The sequence below is a fragment of the Larus michahellis genome, chromosome 1, assembly GCF_964199755.1.
Source record: "Larus michahellis chromosome 1, bLarMic1.1, whole genome shotgun sequence".
Taxonomy (NCBI): Eukaryota; Metazoa; Chordata; class Aves; order Charadriiformes; family Laridae; genus Larus; species Larus michahellis.
Window position 1 is genome coordinate 148,467,239 of NC_133896.1, and position 16,076 is coordinate 148,483,314.

Sequence of the window (16,076 nt, forward strand, 5' to 3'; positions counted from 1 at the left end):
ACCTAAGAGACACTACAGGTAGTTTAATCAGTAAATCAATACAGCATAAGTTGCAAATGAGACGGAAGAATAAACGATAAAAAGAAAAGATATTAAAATATTATTTAATCATAAAAGAAAGTCACAATATTCAGTAGTTTATTAGGGTAAGAATCTTCTTAGCACAACAGAAAAAGCACCATCAGATATTTAAAGTAATCGAGTTTAAAGGGGGAAAAAAAAAGATCAGTTTTAAAACATTCCATTTATTTCAGTAGTTTTTCACCCTTTCCTGATGACATATTATATTGTGTTACGGTTTCAAAGCAAAAGATGCTGAGCACCAGAATAAGACCTTCCGACTTCTCTTGCTTACGTCAGCCTTCTCTAATCCATTCTGAAGAGCACATACTTAACCTGCAAATGGATAAGGTGGGACTCCTTTCACCCCTAGCCCAGTTATCTGTTAAAAAAGAGGGAAAAAAAGAAGACAAGAGATAAACGCAGTAATTCACCACTATCAGACATTTTCTCTTCTTTCACAAGCAGACATGCTTTAATGCAGAAAAGGACTGTGTCCTGCTCCAGCTTGACATCCTATTATATTTTGTACACAGCAGCTCACCACAGCCAGGAACTTCAACCTCTGCTCTTTCGCTAAAGCTCAGTAACCACAGGCCAGAGTCCGTTCCCAAAAAAGCCTCTTAGATACCACTAAGCCTTAATTCCACAGTTCACAATGTAACCTCTGGTATGCATCTATGTGGAAGAGCAGGGCTTTAAAAAAATCCCAAGGTGACGAACTGTTAAAGAGGTAATTTAGTTATAACTAACTAGAAAGCAAATAAAAGCAGATGCTTTTATCTGCCATCAAGACACAGAAGTATTTACACATTCTTTCCATAACAGACAGAAAACTCAAACTGTGCTGGGAGGGGGAGCAGTAGAAAGAGCTGATGGCATAGAAAATTTGCAGCATCGGCATTGTTAGGAATTTTAAGCCCAAAAGTATTTTCAAACCTTTAAATACATTTAACTTCCTCGTCCTGCAACAGGAACCAAAATATGAACAACAGCTTAACATATATGGCTGATATTCTATCCACTGCTGTTTTCCCGCTTCTCACCACTCCAACTGCTTTGCTATCTAAATGCAGGAGGGGAAAAAACAGCCCTCTAAAATGAAAGGAAAAAGAATTATTCACCTTAAAAACCCCGCCAGCCTGCGGCTGCCGTGAAAGCCACTCTTTATCCATCCCACAACTGGCAGAAGTCACATACATTTCTGAATAATCTTTTCCTCCGAAACAGCAGGAAGTTGTCTTGTCAACAGGAAGTTTCACAGTCTGGAGTCTTTTTCCTGGAGAAAAACATGCATGCTGTTTCCTGGTAGTCTACTTACAACGAGAAATTTAAACAAATCATTGCAAATAACCAGCATGGAGCCAGGCGTTCCACAAAAGCGGGTACCGGGGCAGGGGGAAGTCTCATGCTGAGTTTCAGCATACCGATGAGCACCGTGATGGGGAGAAAAGAAACCAGACTTCTGTAAACTGCATTGTTGATGATGTATCATTTGACAAGTTTCAGTCTCAGTTATCACAAACAAATCCTATCCCCAGTCCCAGCCCGTCGGCTAATTAAATGCTAACATCCACAGCACAGACATCTGTATCTGAGCTCATCATCTAGGCTGCCCATGCAGTCAATGGAAACGGGACATAATTCCTCCCTATAACAGGTCACACGAACACGCCCTAAACCTGCTGACTTCCCTGCTTTTAACTACAAAGGAAGCCTGGAGCGAGCAGACCTCGTGCAGCTCTACTGAGGCGTACCTCGTGCTACACCTCTACTGCTTGCAGTTAAGGAAGATTAATTCCTAGAAGTTTTCCCTGAAATTTCAATAGCCTTTCAAATCAAGCTTGCATAAAATAGGGATCATGGGACATGTCTGAAGTTTCTTATAAACTTAGAGCTACCATAAATAACATTACACATTTATTATACCAACAAATAGCTACCGTCCAAATGACAGTAGTAAACAGATTGCCTCCAGCCTTAATCAGAGACTGCTGAGACACCTTACAGCAGATTTTTATAAAATTCCTCCTAATTCTGGGCAATATGTGCTTATACCCACCCTGCCTATTTTATCTAGCAACAATCAAATCTCTCTTTCTGGAAATATGCTACACCACATGACTATCCTTACAAAATACGTAATTTCCCTGGCCCCTCAACTGCATGTGCAAAGGGCTTGGTCCCCAGTGCGCTGAAATAGCAGGAGAGTAACTTTGATGTTGGAAACCCTACAAGGAGAAAGGAAAAGGGTAAAGTTTGGCCCACTTAACACCTATGAGAATTTTTTGGTCAACTTCAGAGTGAGGCACCATTTCCCAGGAGGTGCTTATCAAAGCAAGGACCTGTCTTCCCTTTTATGTGCTCTAAAACCTTTTCCTTACCCAACAAACTCTGCCTTGGTCCCCTGCAGCACATGAATGAACTGACAAAACCACAGACCAAACGGCTTCACCTGTACCACAACACTAAGTGGGGCACAGGCATAGGCACAGGCACAGGCAAAAGCAGAGCCACATTATTAAGCTGTTGGTGCAGTCCTGGCACAATTTTCACCCATCTAGTTGGGCATGCCGCTCCCCAGAGACAGTTTGGGCTCTGCTTTGGTGTGAGAAGACAGCCTGGCTGTGCAAAATAAGCTACGATATGCCATATGGTGCAAGACTACGGGACATTTCCTGATCCATTTTACTTGATAGTATGGATGTAACCAGTACAGCCAGAATACAGGACTGAGAGGGAATTGCCTTTGTTTCACCAAAAACCCTGACATGAGGGCTGGATACTTTTAAACTGTCTTTTAATCCCAAAATAAATAAAAAACCAGCAAGTGGGCAGTGGTGAAAGAGCCTCTTGTATGCAACAGCCAGGGAAGTTTCAGCACTCTGGGATTCCCAATGCTGTATAATAAGCTTGTTTGGCACACATTTTGACCCACAATGGCCAAAGTAAAAATCAAAATAATTAAAAAAACAAACAACAAAATAACAGTGTAATGGTGTTTAGATTGCCAGAGATTATTTGCATGTCTGGTTACCTCTTACTTCCCTAAGAAGAGCAGACTTTTCAAAATATCTAAAAAATTGGGAGAGAAGAAGTCCTGTCCGTTGCCTGGGAGTGACAAGGACCAATGAGTCCCGAGACAAACGCTCCTGCCAACTGGCTCTAGTAGAACTTTGTGGTTATCCAGTCAGCTGGCAGTGGAGGGATTACATGGCTACACGGTGGTTTATAAAATGCTCCACAGGCCACCCTAGAAATTGGCTGACACCAAGTCTGGGAGAAAATGAGGGGGGAAGGGCATTCAAAGGGAAGAAACATGCCCTGCAGAAGAGGCATGAGCTGCAGAGACAAGGGGAGACCCTGACTGTACTTGCAGAGTGGTCTCAGCAGATATCAGCCTGGGAGATAATGTTTACAAAGCTCTAAGATGAGCAACGCCTTCCTGGAGACGCAAGAAAATCTGCACCTGGATGCTTTGAAATCCACCTGAAGTACTCATCTATGTTTGGTACCTGTAGAAGAGAGAAACTTCGCAGATCTTTCAGACTCTGTACATCAAAGGATATAAAATACATTCATTAAGAACTGTAAAATATTTAAATCATAATTAAAAGACATGGTTGCATAAAAATAGCAGGTCCCTAAGTGACGAGAAGGTATGATACGATTTGGCAATGCATGAGTTAGACATCCCTTTCGAGCTCTTTGCAAACCCAGTGGGATCAGTCATCACAACCTTTCCCTGTAGCATATCCTGAATCTAAATGCAGCAGCCACCTCGGCTGAAGAAGCCTAGACCTGAAAAGCTGATAAATTCTGAACTTCAAAACCTTCATTTAGAAAAGATGCCAAATATAAACAAGTTTTCTCACCCATCCTCCTCCTAAAAATGCAGTCCAAGCTTTGCTATCAGTGAAACCTGAAAATCCCTCACGTGCTTTAGACAAGCCCTTTATCAGTGGATGTATCTGCAACTGGCTGACAGTCACTCAAGCCACCCTTAATAACTATTGTGCAGTAAAAGTGAGGTTTTCATGGAGTGATCTTCAAACCTGTCTGGGTCATCTCCCTAAATAGTTACAATTCACTCAAAAATTGGAAAATCGCAGATTTTAGACACTACTTTAAAATGATAGCGCAGAAAGGGCAGATAACCATGAGATATTCTCAAAGAAGGTGGCTCTTTGACATGGACATTTAACCTATGGAACCTGTTGCTACCGTTTTCTGTAGGTGCTGAGAGTTTTACATGGGCAAGGGGAGAAATCCACTGGCACTTACTGATACATCGAAATCACATCCAGCTCTGAACGACCCTGAGCTGAGCATAGCTGGAGGTTGGAAATGCATTAGGGATACGTAATCTGCTGTCCCTGTTCTTACAGTGTCCCTATGCATCTGCTTATGGACACGATTCCCATTAGCTTTCCCTTAAGAAAACACCTCAGAAAAAAGGAAGGAGGAAAGGGAAAACAGGTGAAAAAAGGAAGAGGATGAAGGCCAGGGAGGAAAAAGGTAGAAACAGCGATCCAGAGACAAAAAATGGTAGAGTCCACTGCTCCAGGAGGGTAATCAAAGGGCTGGCGGAGGTCACCAAGGAGTGCTCTGCCCATAAAAGGGGGAGGATGTGGGACCAGAAATAGGTCCCAGAGCTGCTGGGATCTCCCAGCCTGGAGCCTCCTCCTTCTAAGGTTGGGGTGCAGAGTCTGCAGGACAGGAGGAAGTCCCACAGGTCAGCAAGACCTTGGGTGGGTATAAACCAAAAGGTGAGGTGAAAAGCACAGCCTGAGCCCCATGTAAGAGGCTCCAACAGAGTTAGAAGAGAGGCCGCAACCTGACCCACCTGATGCATGTGTGTGCCAGGGTCTGCTGCGCACTGCAGAGGAGGCATGTGTCAAGGGACGCTGGCATCCCTGAATCTGCAGCCCCACAAAACCCCTTGATTTCTGTTACAGCTGGACCTGGGTTCAAGAGACCCCAGATGCAACCCAGTGCAGCTGCTCCTATGCCGCATTATGCAAACCTGGGATCTGCCAAAATCACCTTCCCATTCTCACCCACTGGCCCCTTGCAGACAGTTTGGTTCAGTCTCTCTGAAGTGCTTCACACATGTTTTTTACCCAGGCTAAATCATGCCTGGCAGACCACCAAAGTCCAAATGAGAGCGGCAATGAACAAGAGGCTCAGACAATGGGCACACCCAAGACATTACTGTGGGAATGACAAAATCCTGTGGAATTCATTAAATATTTTTTGTTATTTCAATTGCAAAATTTATCATGTAAGTGATTTTCAACAATAAAAATACGTTGCTGGCGTCAGTGTCATGTGGGACTTCTGTTAACCTCAGTAGGCTGCCTAAATAATACACTATGCTAAAGAAACAAGAGCAAAAAAAACGGCTTAAGTAATCTTTGCCATTTCACGCTTTATTCATTTTCTTTCACATCATTTATCAATAAGGTAAGCACTGATCTTAAGTTTGGAGGATGCAAGAGGACACTAATTCAAACAATTTGCAAGTATGACGGTAATCTCCGCAGCAACTTTACCTTTTCCAACACAAGAAAGGCTGGGAACAAAGGAGACTTATTTACAAAGCTAACGTTTGAGAGCAGGGACATATAATTGCTTAAAAAAAGGGGCGATGTTTTTAAAAAGAGTAGATACACCATTTCTGTGAGGGAAAAAAAACCCAACATCTCATTCTTTGCTTTTGTTTCTTATTTATTTCTTTTTTTTTAAACACAGAATTCCAATCCACCCTATGCAAGAACTTACCTGTCTCAGGGTCAAGACGAATCACTCTCCCACCATCATAACAAGCTACCCAGAGTTTGCCTTCTGTATCAATGCACATCCCATCAGGAATGCTTTCCTCTTTTTCCAGTCTGTATATACTCCTACGGTTGCCTGCAGGGTAGAAAAACCACAACAAAACTAAGCGAGACAGTTGTTAAATTTTTTATCAGTCACAGCCCAGCAGAGTTATTATTCATACTATTATTTTCAAAAGCTGTGCTGAAGTCTTGAGTTCTTTGGTATGAAAGAAATAGATCACCTCTGTTTGTTTCCCAAGACAGTTGTTTCTCAGTGTGAAAACTTGTAGATCAGTTTCTATCCATTGAAAGTACAATGCTTTTTTCTGGTGTTCTTTTCTAGTGCACCACTCATGCTCCCTACTTAGAATATTAAATAAATAACTGAATAAATTAATGAGTTTTTTTTATATATATATATCCAGAAAATTAATTACTTGTTCTAAAAGCAGTTTGGCTCATTTCAAGTATGGGTCGCTTCCAGTCAGAGAACTGGAGATTTTTCAAACAGATTGCTGGAACATGCCAATAATCACTGTTCCAACACAAAACTGACCTTCAGATACATAAACTGAGAGTTTATATAAACACAGAGTTAGGAAAAGCATCAACTTCAGAGGCATACTGTCAACCTTAAAACAAACAACTCTATCTGAACATTTATCCACTGTTACTAAAGAAAACTGAAACCAACTTTCCAACGTTGTTTATTTTATGCATGTAGCAATATTTTTAATGAGTTTCCTTTGTGCTCCTGGGGATTGTCAGACTGCCCACAGAAAGAGAGGGAGTGAGCATGGGTAAGAGAGGAGAACCATCCTATTTCCTAAAGTAAAATTCAACTGTAAGCCATAGCAGAGAGACACTGGGACAAGATGCTACACCGAAAGAGACTTTAAATTCAGTTTTAAAATTAAATATCAAATTGACTGGGTTCTTTTAAAGCAAAATACTGCAGTCCATCTACTCAAAAGCAAATTAGTCCAAGCCACTGGAATTTTTCTTTTGCCCAAGCTTGTAGAAGCCCTTAAGGGGTTGTTTTGTTTTGTTTTAAATAAATGAGGGAAGAAGAGTTTTGAGTTATTGCTTTCCAGTTGTTGCTTAACTCTGTCTGCAGAATCTCCATCTAAGAGCTTATATTTTAAAAAACAAAACAGGGTGAAAAAAAATCTAGAGAAGCTAGCAGAGGTTTTGCACAAGACTACAAGCTTTCTGTTCCTTTGCCTATGCTGTCAGTAATAAGAAACATGCATCCACAGAAATCTAGCCATACAAGAAACATTTAGCCCTTTTTACATGGGAAGATCAGACATGCATTGTGTTTAGTAACACTAGTCCAGATCACTATCCAAACTCCGCCGTGCAATTTAAATACTTTATAAAATTACCAACAGCCTCTGATTAGTTTGAGCTAGAAGCCTACGCAGGCGCAGATAGATGTTAATATGGCTTCTATTGTTTTGTTTTAAAGAGGTTTCTGAAGAAGCGCTCCCAAAGCTCAGATCATCTCTGCATAATAACCAAAATGGAAACAAACATCACAATCTTTAGGTGCAAATGATTATTTTAGAATACAATGATTCATACCGATTTTTCCAGTTTGGAGGTCATAATCAAAGGCATCCACTGAGTAGGACAAACTGTCAATGTAAAAGAAGGTTTTGTGATCCAGTGACCAGTCCAGCCCATTAGAAATGTCCACCTGATCAAAGTGCTTCACCACTGAGAGGTCGGAGAAGAGTGTATACAGAGAGCCCTGGTGTCTTTCCAGCACAGCAGGTCGAATCTCCTCTGCCATCGTACCTGTGCAGAGCCAAAGAGGAAAAAGCAAGTTCAGAGACAATGGGCTCTCCCCCAAGTTTGGTGGCAGCCCCCCACTATCATGATCATAGAATCTTCATGGTTGGAAAGGACCTTTGACATCATTGAGTCCAACCATACACACACACACAAGAGAACCTACTATCTCTGTCAGTAGAGCATGCCCTGAAGTGCCACATCTAGACGTTTCTTGAATACCTCTGGGGATGGTGACTCAACCACCTCCCTGGGCAGGCTGTTCCAGTGCCTGACCACTCTTTCAGTAAAGTAATTCTTCCTAATATCTAATCTAAACCTCCCCTGCCGCAACTTCACACCATTTCCTCTGGTCCTGTCATTATTCACCTGGGAGAAGAGGCCAACACCCACCTCTCTCCAGCCTCCTTTCAGGGAGTTGTAGAGGGCAATGAGGTCTCCCCTCAGCCTCCTCTTCTCCAAGCTAAACATGCCCAGCTCCCTCAGCCTCTCCTCATATGACCTGGTCTCCAGACCCCTCATCAGCCTGGTAGCTCTCCTCTGGACACGCTCCAGCACTTCAATGTCCCTCTTGTACAGAGGGGCCCAGAACTGAACACAGTACTCGAGGTGAGGCCTCACCAGTGCCGAGTACAGAGGCACCATCACTTCCCTACTCCTGCTGGCCACGCTATTCTTCATACAGGCCAGGATGCTGTTGGCCTTCTTGGCCACCTGGGCACACTGCTGGCTCGTGTTAAGCTGGCTCCACCAGCACCCCCAGGTCCTTTTCTGACGGGCAGCTTTCCAGCCACTCTTCCCCAAGCCTGTAGCGTTGCTTGGGGTTGTTGTGACCAAGATGCAGGACCCGGCACTTGGCCTTATTAAACCTCATGCAGTTGGCCTTGGCCCATCGATCCAGCCTGTCCAGGTCCCTCTGTAGAGCCTTCCTACCCTCAAGCAGATCAACACTCCCACCTAGTTTGGTGTCACCCGCAAACTTACTGAGGGTGCACTCAACCCCCTCATCCAGATCATTGATAAAGATATTAAACAAAACTGGCCCCAAAACTGAGCCCTGAGGGACACCACTGGTGACCGGCCGCCAAGAGGATTTCACCCCATTAATCACAACTCTCTGGGCATGACCATCCAGCCAGTTTTTAACCCAGCGAAGAGTACACTTGTCTATGCCATGATTTGCCAGCTTCTCCAGGAGAATGCTATGGGGGACGGTGTCAAAGGCCTTACCAAAGTCCAGACAGACAACGTCCACAGCCTTCCCTGCATCCAGAAGGCGGGTCACATGGTCATATAAAGAGATCAGGTTGGTTAAGCAGGACCTCCCTTTCCTAAACCCATGCCGGCTGGCCCTGATCCCTTGGCTGCCCTGCACTTGCCGTGAGAGCTCACTCAAGATGATCCTCTCCATGACCTTTCCTGGTACCGAGGTCAGGCTGACAGGCCTGTAGTTTCCTGGATCCTCCTTCCGCCCCTTCTTGTAGATGGGCATCACATTAGCCACCCTCCAGTCATCTGGTGCCTCCCCTGTTGACCAGGATTGTTGATAAATGATGGAGAGAGGCTTGGTGAGCTCTCCCGCCAGCTCCCTGAGCACTCTTGGGTGAACCCCATCCGGCCCCATAGACTTATGTGTGTCCGGGTGCAGAAGCAGATCATTGACTACTTCCTCCTGGATTATGGGTGGGTTGTTCTGCTCTCCATCCTTATCTTCCAGCTCAGGAGGCTCAGCACCCTGGGGATAGCTGGTCTGACTATTGAAGACAGAGGCAAAGTAGGCATTAAGTATCTCAGCCTTCTCCTCGTCCTTGGTTGCAACCTTCCCCCCTGCATCCAGTAAGGGATGGAGATTCTCCCTGGCTCTCTTTTTGTTGTTGTATTTATAAAAGCTTTTTTTGTTGTCCTTAATGTTAGTGGCCAAGTTGAGCTCCAGCTGGGCTTTTGCCTTCCTAATTTTCTCTCTGTATAACCTAATGAGATCTCTGTACTCCTCCTGAGTTGCCTGTCCCTTCTTCCAAAGGTGGTAAACCCTCCTTTTATTCCTAAGTCCCATCATGAACAAGTTCTTGTTCATCCAGGCTGGCCGTTTTCCCCACCCTTTAATCTTGTGACACTTGGGGACACCCTGCTCCTGGACTTTTAAGATTTCCTTCTTGAAGAGCGTCCAGCTTTCCTGGACCCCTTTGCCCTTCAGGACTACCTCCCAAGGGACTCTCTCAACCAGTGTTCTGAATAGGCTAAAGTCCGCGCTCCAGAAGTCCATGATGACCACACTGACAACACAGATGGGAGCAGTGTTGGGGGTTCAGAAATTTGGGGAAGAAACCAAGCTCAAAAGTGCTGGCTTTTAGCCGATGACGACAAAAAACAGTCTCTGTTTTTTTTGTTGAACTGTGGCAGAAGAGGTACACAGCGTGATTTCTGCTAAACGTTTCATTCAGTCATTCAAATGTTAAGAAAGGTGTGCAGCATTTAATTTCCCACAAATCTTAATGTCTTGTATAGCAGAGAGACTGGAAAAAAATTTCCTCCTCCTCCCTCAGAACAAGTCCTACTAAAACCTTTTCAAAAACAAATCTCATCATTGTGGCTCAAAGTTGGCAGCCGAGACTGGTTCTTGAGAGGCTGGGTAAAAGCAGGTTAAGGTAAGCCCAGGGAACCAACCACAGGACAGATGCATGGAATGGCATTTTAAAAACCAGAAGGACAGGATCACGGGACAGCTGAGGCTGGAGGGCACTTCTAGAGATCATCTGGGCCCACTCCCTGCTCAGAGCAGGGTCAGCCACCGCAGGTTGCTCAGGGTAGCATTGTGTCCTGAAGATCTCCATGGATGGAGATGCTGTAGCCTTTCTAGACAACCTGTTCCACTGTTTGATCAACCTCAGTAAAGAGTTTTCTTACATTTAAACAGAATTTCATGAATTTCAGATTGTGCCCACTGCCTGTGGCTTGTAACTGGACGCCACTGAGCTGAATTCTGATTTTTGAAGAACAAACTCCACAATATCATAAATTTCTAGCTGAAAAAGTATTTTCTCTTGGTACACTGCCAGTATTCAAAACAAGCATGCCAACACGGAGGAGACAAGGCCACTGTCTTTAACTAGGAAGGCTCTGAATAGTGGGCCTCTTTTAAAAAAAATAGTCATGATAAGATGGTATCCAGGTCATACAAGTAGATTTGTAAATGGGATTAAACTCTTGTTTGAAGACAACAAAAAAAAATCCCCACCATTTAACTATGAACAAACACTCCTGCATCTACAACTGATCGCTGCATGTTGTCACCAAAACCTCACTGAGCAGCAGAAGGAAGGAACCACCTGCAGCATACCTGCGAAATACCTCCCTGCAGGATCCACTTTCCCATCGTTGAATCTGTTGTTTGGCTTATCCTTGTCCACATGAGTAATGGTGGTTACTAGCTGCTCTTTCCATTTCAAAGCAGCAAACCTGGTTCCCAGGGTGATGACGTAGTCCCCAGATTTCCGGAGAGCCACGGAGCTCACAGGAGCATCTAGAAACAGCATGAAATGGAAAAGAGGTTATGTGCTATGGGGAGACATTTCTTTTCTGCCCACTTTAGATACACAAGCAGTCACATGGAGCTCAGTGAGGCCACAGGCAACAGAAACAAACCTACTTTTCTACCAGCAAAACTGATGTTTAAATACATAGAAATAGATTCTTTCACGTGAAGAGGGCATACTTAATGCATACAGAAAGTGGCTACAAACAGAATCACCAGTTTGGGACATATAAACTCAGGGAACTTGAGTATTACCAATGCTCCCAGGAACAATAATCACTACCAGCACCTGGTTCTGTGAGGTGCTTTAAAAAATATATAAAAAGGAGACAGATACAGACATGTATACTTTTTATGACAGGTTACCGTGTGGGTTTCCCCCGCCCTCGCCAGGCAAAAAATTGATTGCCACAAGAGCTCTGGACAACTGTGTTTGTTTAGCCCAGCTCCTGGGTAAATCAACCCTGCATGACCACTCAGTCGTAACTTGTGGGGTTAGAGATTATCTCTGCACTGGGATAGGTCACGCCAGGCAGGAGAGCCACCCTCCTGAACCACACTCTGCCATGCAGTTCAGGCATGCCTCCAGCAGCACCAAAAACACACCAAGGAGTGTCAGAGCTTTCCAAGAGTTAAAGCAAAACAGAAAATTAGTAAATCCTCCATGGTTAGTTTACACTCATTTCACTTATTATGCAGTAAAACCTCAATTGCTGGTTATTATAAAGGAATTAGTAAGAAAACAAGAGAAATGAATGTGAAGATACCATTTCCGTAAAAGCCTACAATCAGACGCAATATAAGGAATAATAACTTTAAGCAGAGCAATAAAGTCTGGGATAATATGCATGGGACTAATCACCAACTTTTTAATTTAAAATAAAACATTTCTTGTATTTATAGCTTTACAGAGGTACAATTAGGTAATAGTTTCACAAACACTTATAACCACCACCAGCCACTATTGCTGCCAAGAGGAGCTGCTCCTTTCTGTCTCCTCGCACTTGGCTCAGGACGCCCCCGGTCTTTGCAGCCACTTCAGCCATACCACCATGCCAGAAATCCAAACACTATTTCCCCCAACACCTGATTGCAAGCTCAACTCCAGCAACTCCCTCACCTAGAGAGGTGTGACCGCACTGCTGGTGGTCTGGGATCATCTACACTGGGGGAGTGGATGCCAATTCTTCCAGTGCCAGCACAGACAGGTCGAGGGGTGTGTGGTAGCTGACAAAGGAAGTAATTTTGCTGCTGTCCCGATTACTGGTAACCATGCCAATAAAAGTGCTTTTCTGTCTGGCAGCAGGGGCTTTGTCGGCAAAGTGTGAGAAGGCAACTCCCTGCTCTCCCAGCGAAATACCTGGGACCATGGCTCACCGGAGCTCTTGCACCCAGGCAGCCCCCAGGGCCTCCCCTCCCTCCCACCCCAGGGGGAGCAGCCCCCAAGCACTGCAGCCTGTATACCCCTCTCCCTGCCTGTCCCTGGAGGTGTCGCTCCCCTGGGCAGCCCTACAGCCACAAGAATGACCCCATACATTCCTGAGAAAGCACCCCCAGGGAAAGGGGTGCATCAGGCTAATGAGAGGGACACAGCCACCCTACTCTTCACTGCACAGCAGGCTGCATTAGCCCTTGCGCCCGGCTCAGTCCGCAGCCACCATGAAGGGCTTTGCTAAGCAGCACCCACAGGAACTGATTTATTTACAACACCATTTTATGACGAACAGAAAACTGACCATAAGGGCTCCCCCCTGCCCCCAGGCATGGTTATGCAAGTAGTGGTGTTTTCCCTGTGGAGTTGGAAAAGGGTATTTGAAGTTGTTGCTAGGTATGGGGTGCTTGTAATTCTCTATAAGCTTCAGTAATGAACCATTTCTCTCTCCGTTTCCACTTTGGACATCAACCCGCTACTTTAATCACATGGTACTCTTTGGGTGTTTGAGGTTTTTTTAGTCTTTTAACCATGGTATTCCCAAAGGCACAGCTATTAATTATAACTATTTTATTACTAAACAAAGGAAACAGAAGGAAGTTTAAAAAAAAAAGTAGCTACTTCAGCTACTATCCCTTCTACATCTCCAGACAGGCCACACATAAAAGATTGCACGTTTGAGAGTAGGTCCCAGTTGGGGGCGGGAGGCAGAGAGAAGCATGCTCCCTCAGCTAAGGTAAGAGGAAGTAAGTGAAATAAGTTTGGGATGCAATGTTTCCAAAATTAGTATCAGGCCTTCTCTCATCTTAAAATTGGTAACTACAGCAATTTGATGGGCAGATAAGCCCAGATCAATTTATTGTGAATAATGTAGACAGCTCACGGGTGGGCAAAAGCAAGTGATTTTCACCAAATGTTACTGAATATAAGAAAGTAATAAATGCAAGTACTTAAACCACTTAAGGAGCTGTCTTCAGACAGACAAATATTTACATTATCACATCCAGGAGTAAATCATAGAATCACAGAATGGTTCAGGTTAGAAGGGACCTTAAAGATCATCTAGTTCCAACCCCCCTGCTTTATGGGAGTCAGCACATCTCTTCCTTTCTGGAATAAATACTAAAAACTATTGAGACTCTAGCTGGTGACACTGTTACCTTAAAAAAATATCACCTTCTTAAATCGTTATGGGAAATTTTCTTCTAATAAAGACAATGTTATGGGCATTGCTCATTCAGATCAGCAAGAAAACTCCCACAGACATCAACACCACAGAAGGAGAGTCTTGGTGACCTTTACACCTCTGAGACAAAGAGGGAGCAGAAGCGGTCAGGTTGGAAACAATTTGCAGGAAAGAGAAGTAGATTGAATGTAATCCAATCACACAAAATCGTAAGAAAAGTCCTCAGGACTAAGTCTGGCCAGTAGCTTCTGCAAGCAGCAGAAGCCTCAGCATCCTCTTTGGCCTGGGAAGGCCAGGTTTTAGGGGGAGGTCTCCTCGCACCAGAAGACGGGCCCCATCCAGCATCAGCTACAGCATCCCTGCCCGCCTTCGGCAGGGACGCGGTACCCGCTAACGGGGCGCCACCCTGACGTTCAGCAGAGGGGCTTTTTGGAGCCGTTCCTTACCCACGGCGATGGCCTGCACCCGCTGTGTGAGGGGGCTCCAGCGGCACACCTTCCTGCCCGTGATGTCCACGCAGAGGAGCGCGCCCTCCTTCTCGTCCCACACGGGCGACTCCCCGATCCCGAAGCCCTCGCTGACAATGCACTCGATCCTCACCGACGACATGCCTGGGGGGAAACGTCAATTAATGCCTCTCGCCCCGTCCAACAACGTCAGCGTGTCTGTCCGTCCCTCCTCGCAGCCCGCGGGGAGCGCGGCCAGGCCCGGGAGGGCGCCTGAGGCGGGTGGGTGCGCTGCCCGCCGCCTTGAGAGGGGGGGAAAAAAAAAAAAAAAAAAAAAGGAAAATAATAATAAAAGAAAGGAAAAAAAATAAATAATCCGGGGGCACCGGGCCCGGGCGGGAAAGGCCCGTCCGCCGGCGGGCCCGGCCCGCCCCCCCCCACTCCCGGCTGCTCCCGCGGCGCTGCTGCCGTGCGTGGGACCGTGTAATTTAAACACACACACACATTTTATATAAATATATGTGTGTGTGTATATATATATATGAAAGAAATGAGTAATAATAAAACACCCACACACGCCCGCCCCCCCCGCCAGCCCTACCTGTTCCCAGCAGCGCAGGCAGAGGTCCCGGCCCGCCGCCGCCGCCGCTCTTATAGCGGGGAGGGGAGAGGGGAGGCGGCGGCCGCGCTCCGCCGGGCCTCGGCCGCCCTCGGCCAGGGGCGGCTCCTCCAGTCCCGCCCGGGGCCCGAGGCTGGGCCCGAGCCCGCCCTGCCCCGCGGAGGGGGGCGGTCGTCTCGCCCTGTGGGCTCCCGTCCGTGGAGGGCAGCGGGCAACAGGGGGTGCTTGAGCCTGGGGTGCGGGGGGAGGGCATCTCGGCTCCCCGCTCCCACAGCTGCAAGGGAGGAAGAGGAGGGAGAAGGGATTTCTCTCCGTGGTGGCCAAGGTTCTCCGCTCCCTGGAGAGGTTGGCTTCCAAAAGGCCTGGTTTCCCCATGCTGTGGTTTAGGAGCCCGCTGGGCCTTGGCCCTGGCTTTCAGCGCCAGGGATCTTTCTCCACAGCTCCTGCAACATTTTTGCCTTTTGACTTGGATTCAGTCGTCCCCCATAGGGATCCGTGGTAAAATGACTTGGGTCTCGCTGCTCAGCATCTCACGCATCTTCTCTCCTGCCCACTCACCCATGAGCTCGCTGCCATGTCCCCATGAACAAGCATTAACTAGGCTGCTCCAAAACCTGCCTCTCTCCCCGGCCAGACTCTTGTTTCCAGCTCACGCTTTCGGCAGCCCCTTTATTCCAGGGGCACAGCCCAGCACTGCACACCAGTGATGGCACAGCACCCACGGGGGTCTTCTACTGGGCAGCCTCCTCACAGCTCCCATTACAGATTTTCTCTCTTCCTTATCATACACCTTGCTATTGGCAATTATCTCCTTCATGAGCTACATGTCCTTACCAACGTGTGTTTCATGTAGGCTTCCCTCGATGGGCTAATAACGTGATATTTATTAACTTAGTGTCACCTTACCTGAACAGTTAGGCTTTTATTTTACAGGCTTGCATAGCATTACTTCAGTGCTTAGCGTTGACTTTTCTTTCTGCCCCCATCGTGGTGTTGTACAGCAGGATTTCATCTCAGACTGGAGGCAAGCAAGTTACTAGTGACTGCCAACACAGAAAACAAACATCCAGAAAAAAGTGCCACGGTAGCTCTGTTTCTTTCATACATTTTACTACAAAGAAAGAAGATCCAGAGCTTTAAAATTTGAAAGTACACCAAGAATTCATTGAGAATGTGTAAGTA

General features: G+C 45.8%; 1 protein-coding gene across 1 annotated transcript; it reads right to left on the reverse strand.

The window, feature by feature from the left end:
• Positions 1-121: 121 nt before the first annotated feature.
• Positions 122-15,004, reverse strand: LOC141737903 (regucalcin). The gene is made up of 7 exons (XM_074572900.1): positions 14,877-15,004; positions 14,276-14,440; positions 11,017-11,199; positions 7,470-7,685; positions 5,845-5,976; positions 1,185-1,339; positions 122-442 (listed from the first exon to the last, which is right to left on the reverse strand). The coding sequence occupies exons 2-7, from the start codon at positions 14,436-14,438 to the stop codon at positions 392-394; spliced, it is 900 nt and encodes a 299-aa protein (XP_074429001.1). The 5' UTR covers positions 14,439-14,440; positions 14,877-15,004; the 3' UTR covers positions 122-391.
• Between the last annotated feature and the right edge of the window lie 1,072 nt (positions 15,005-16,076).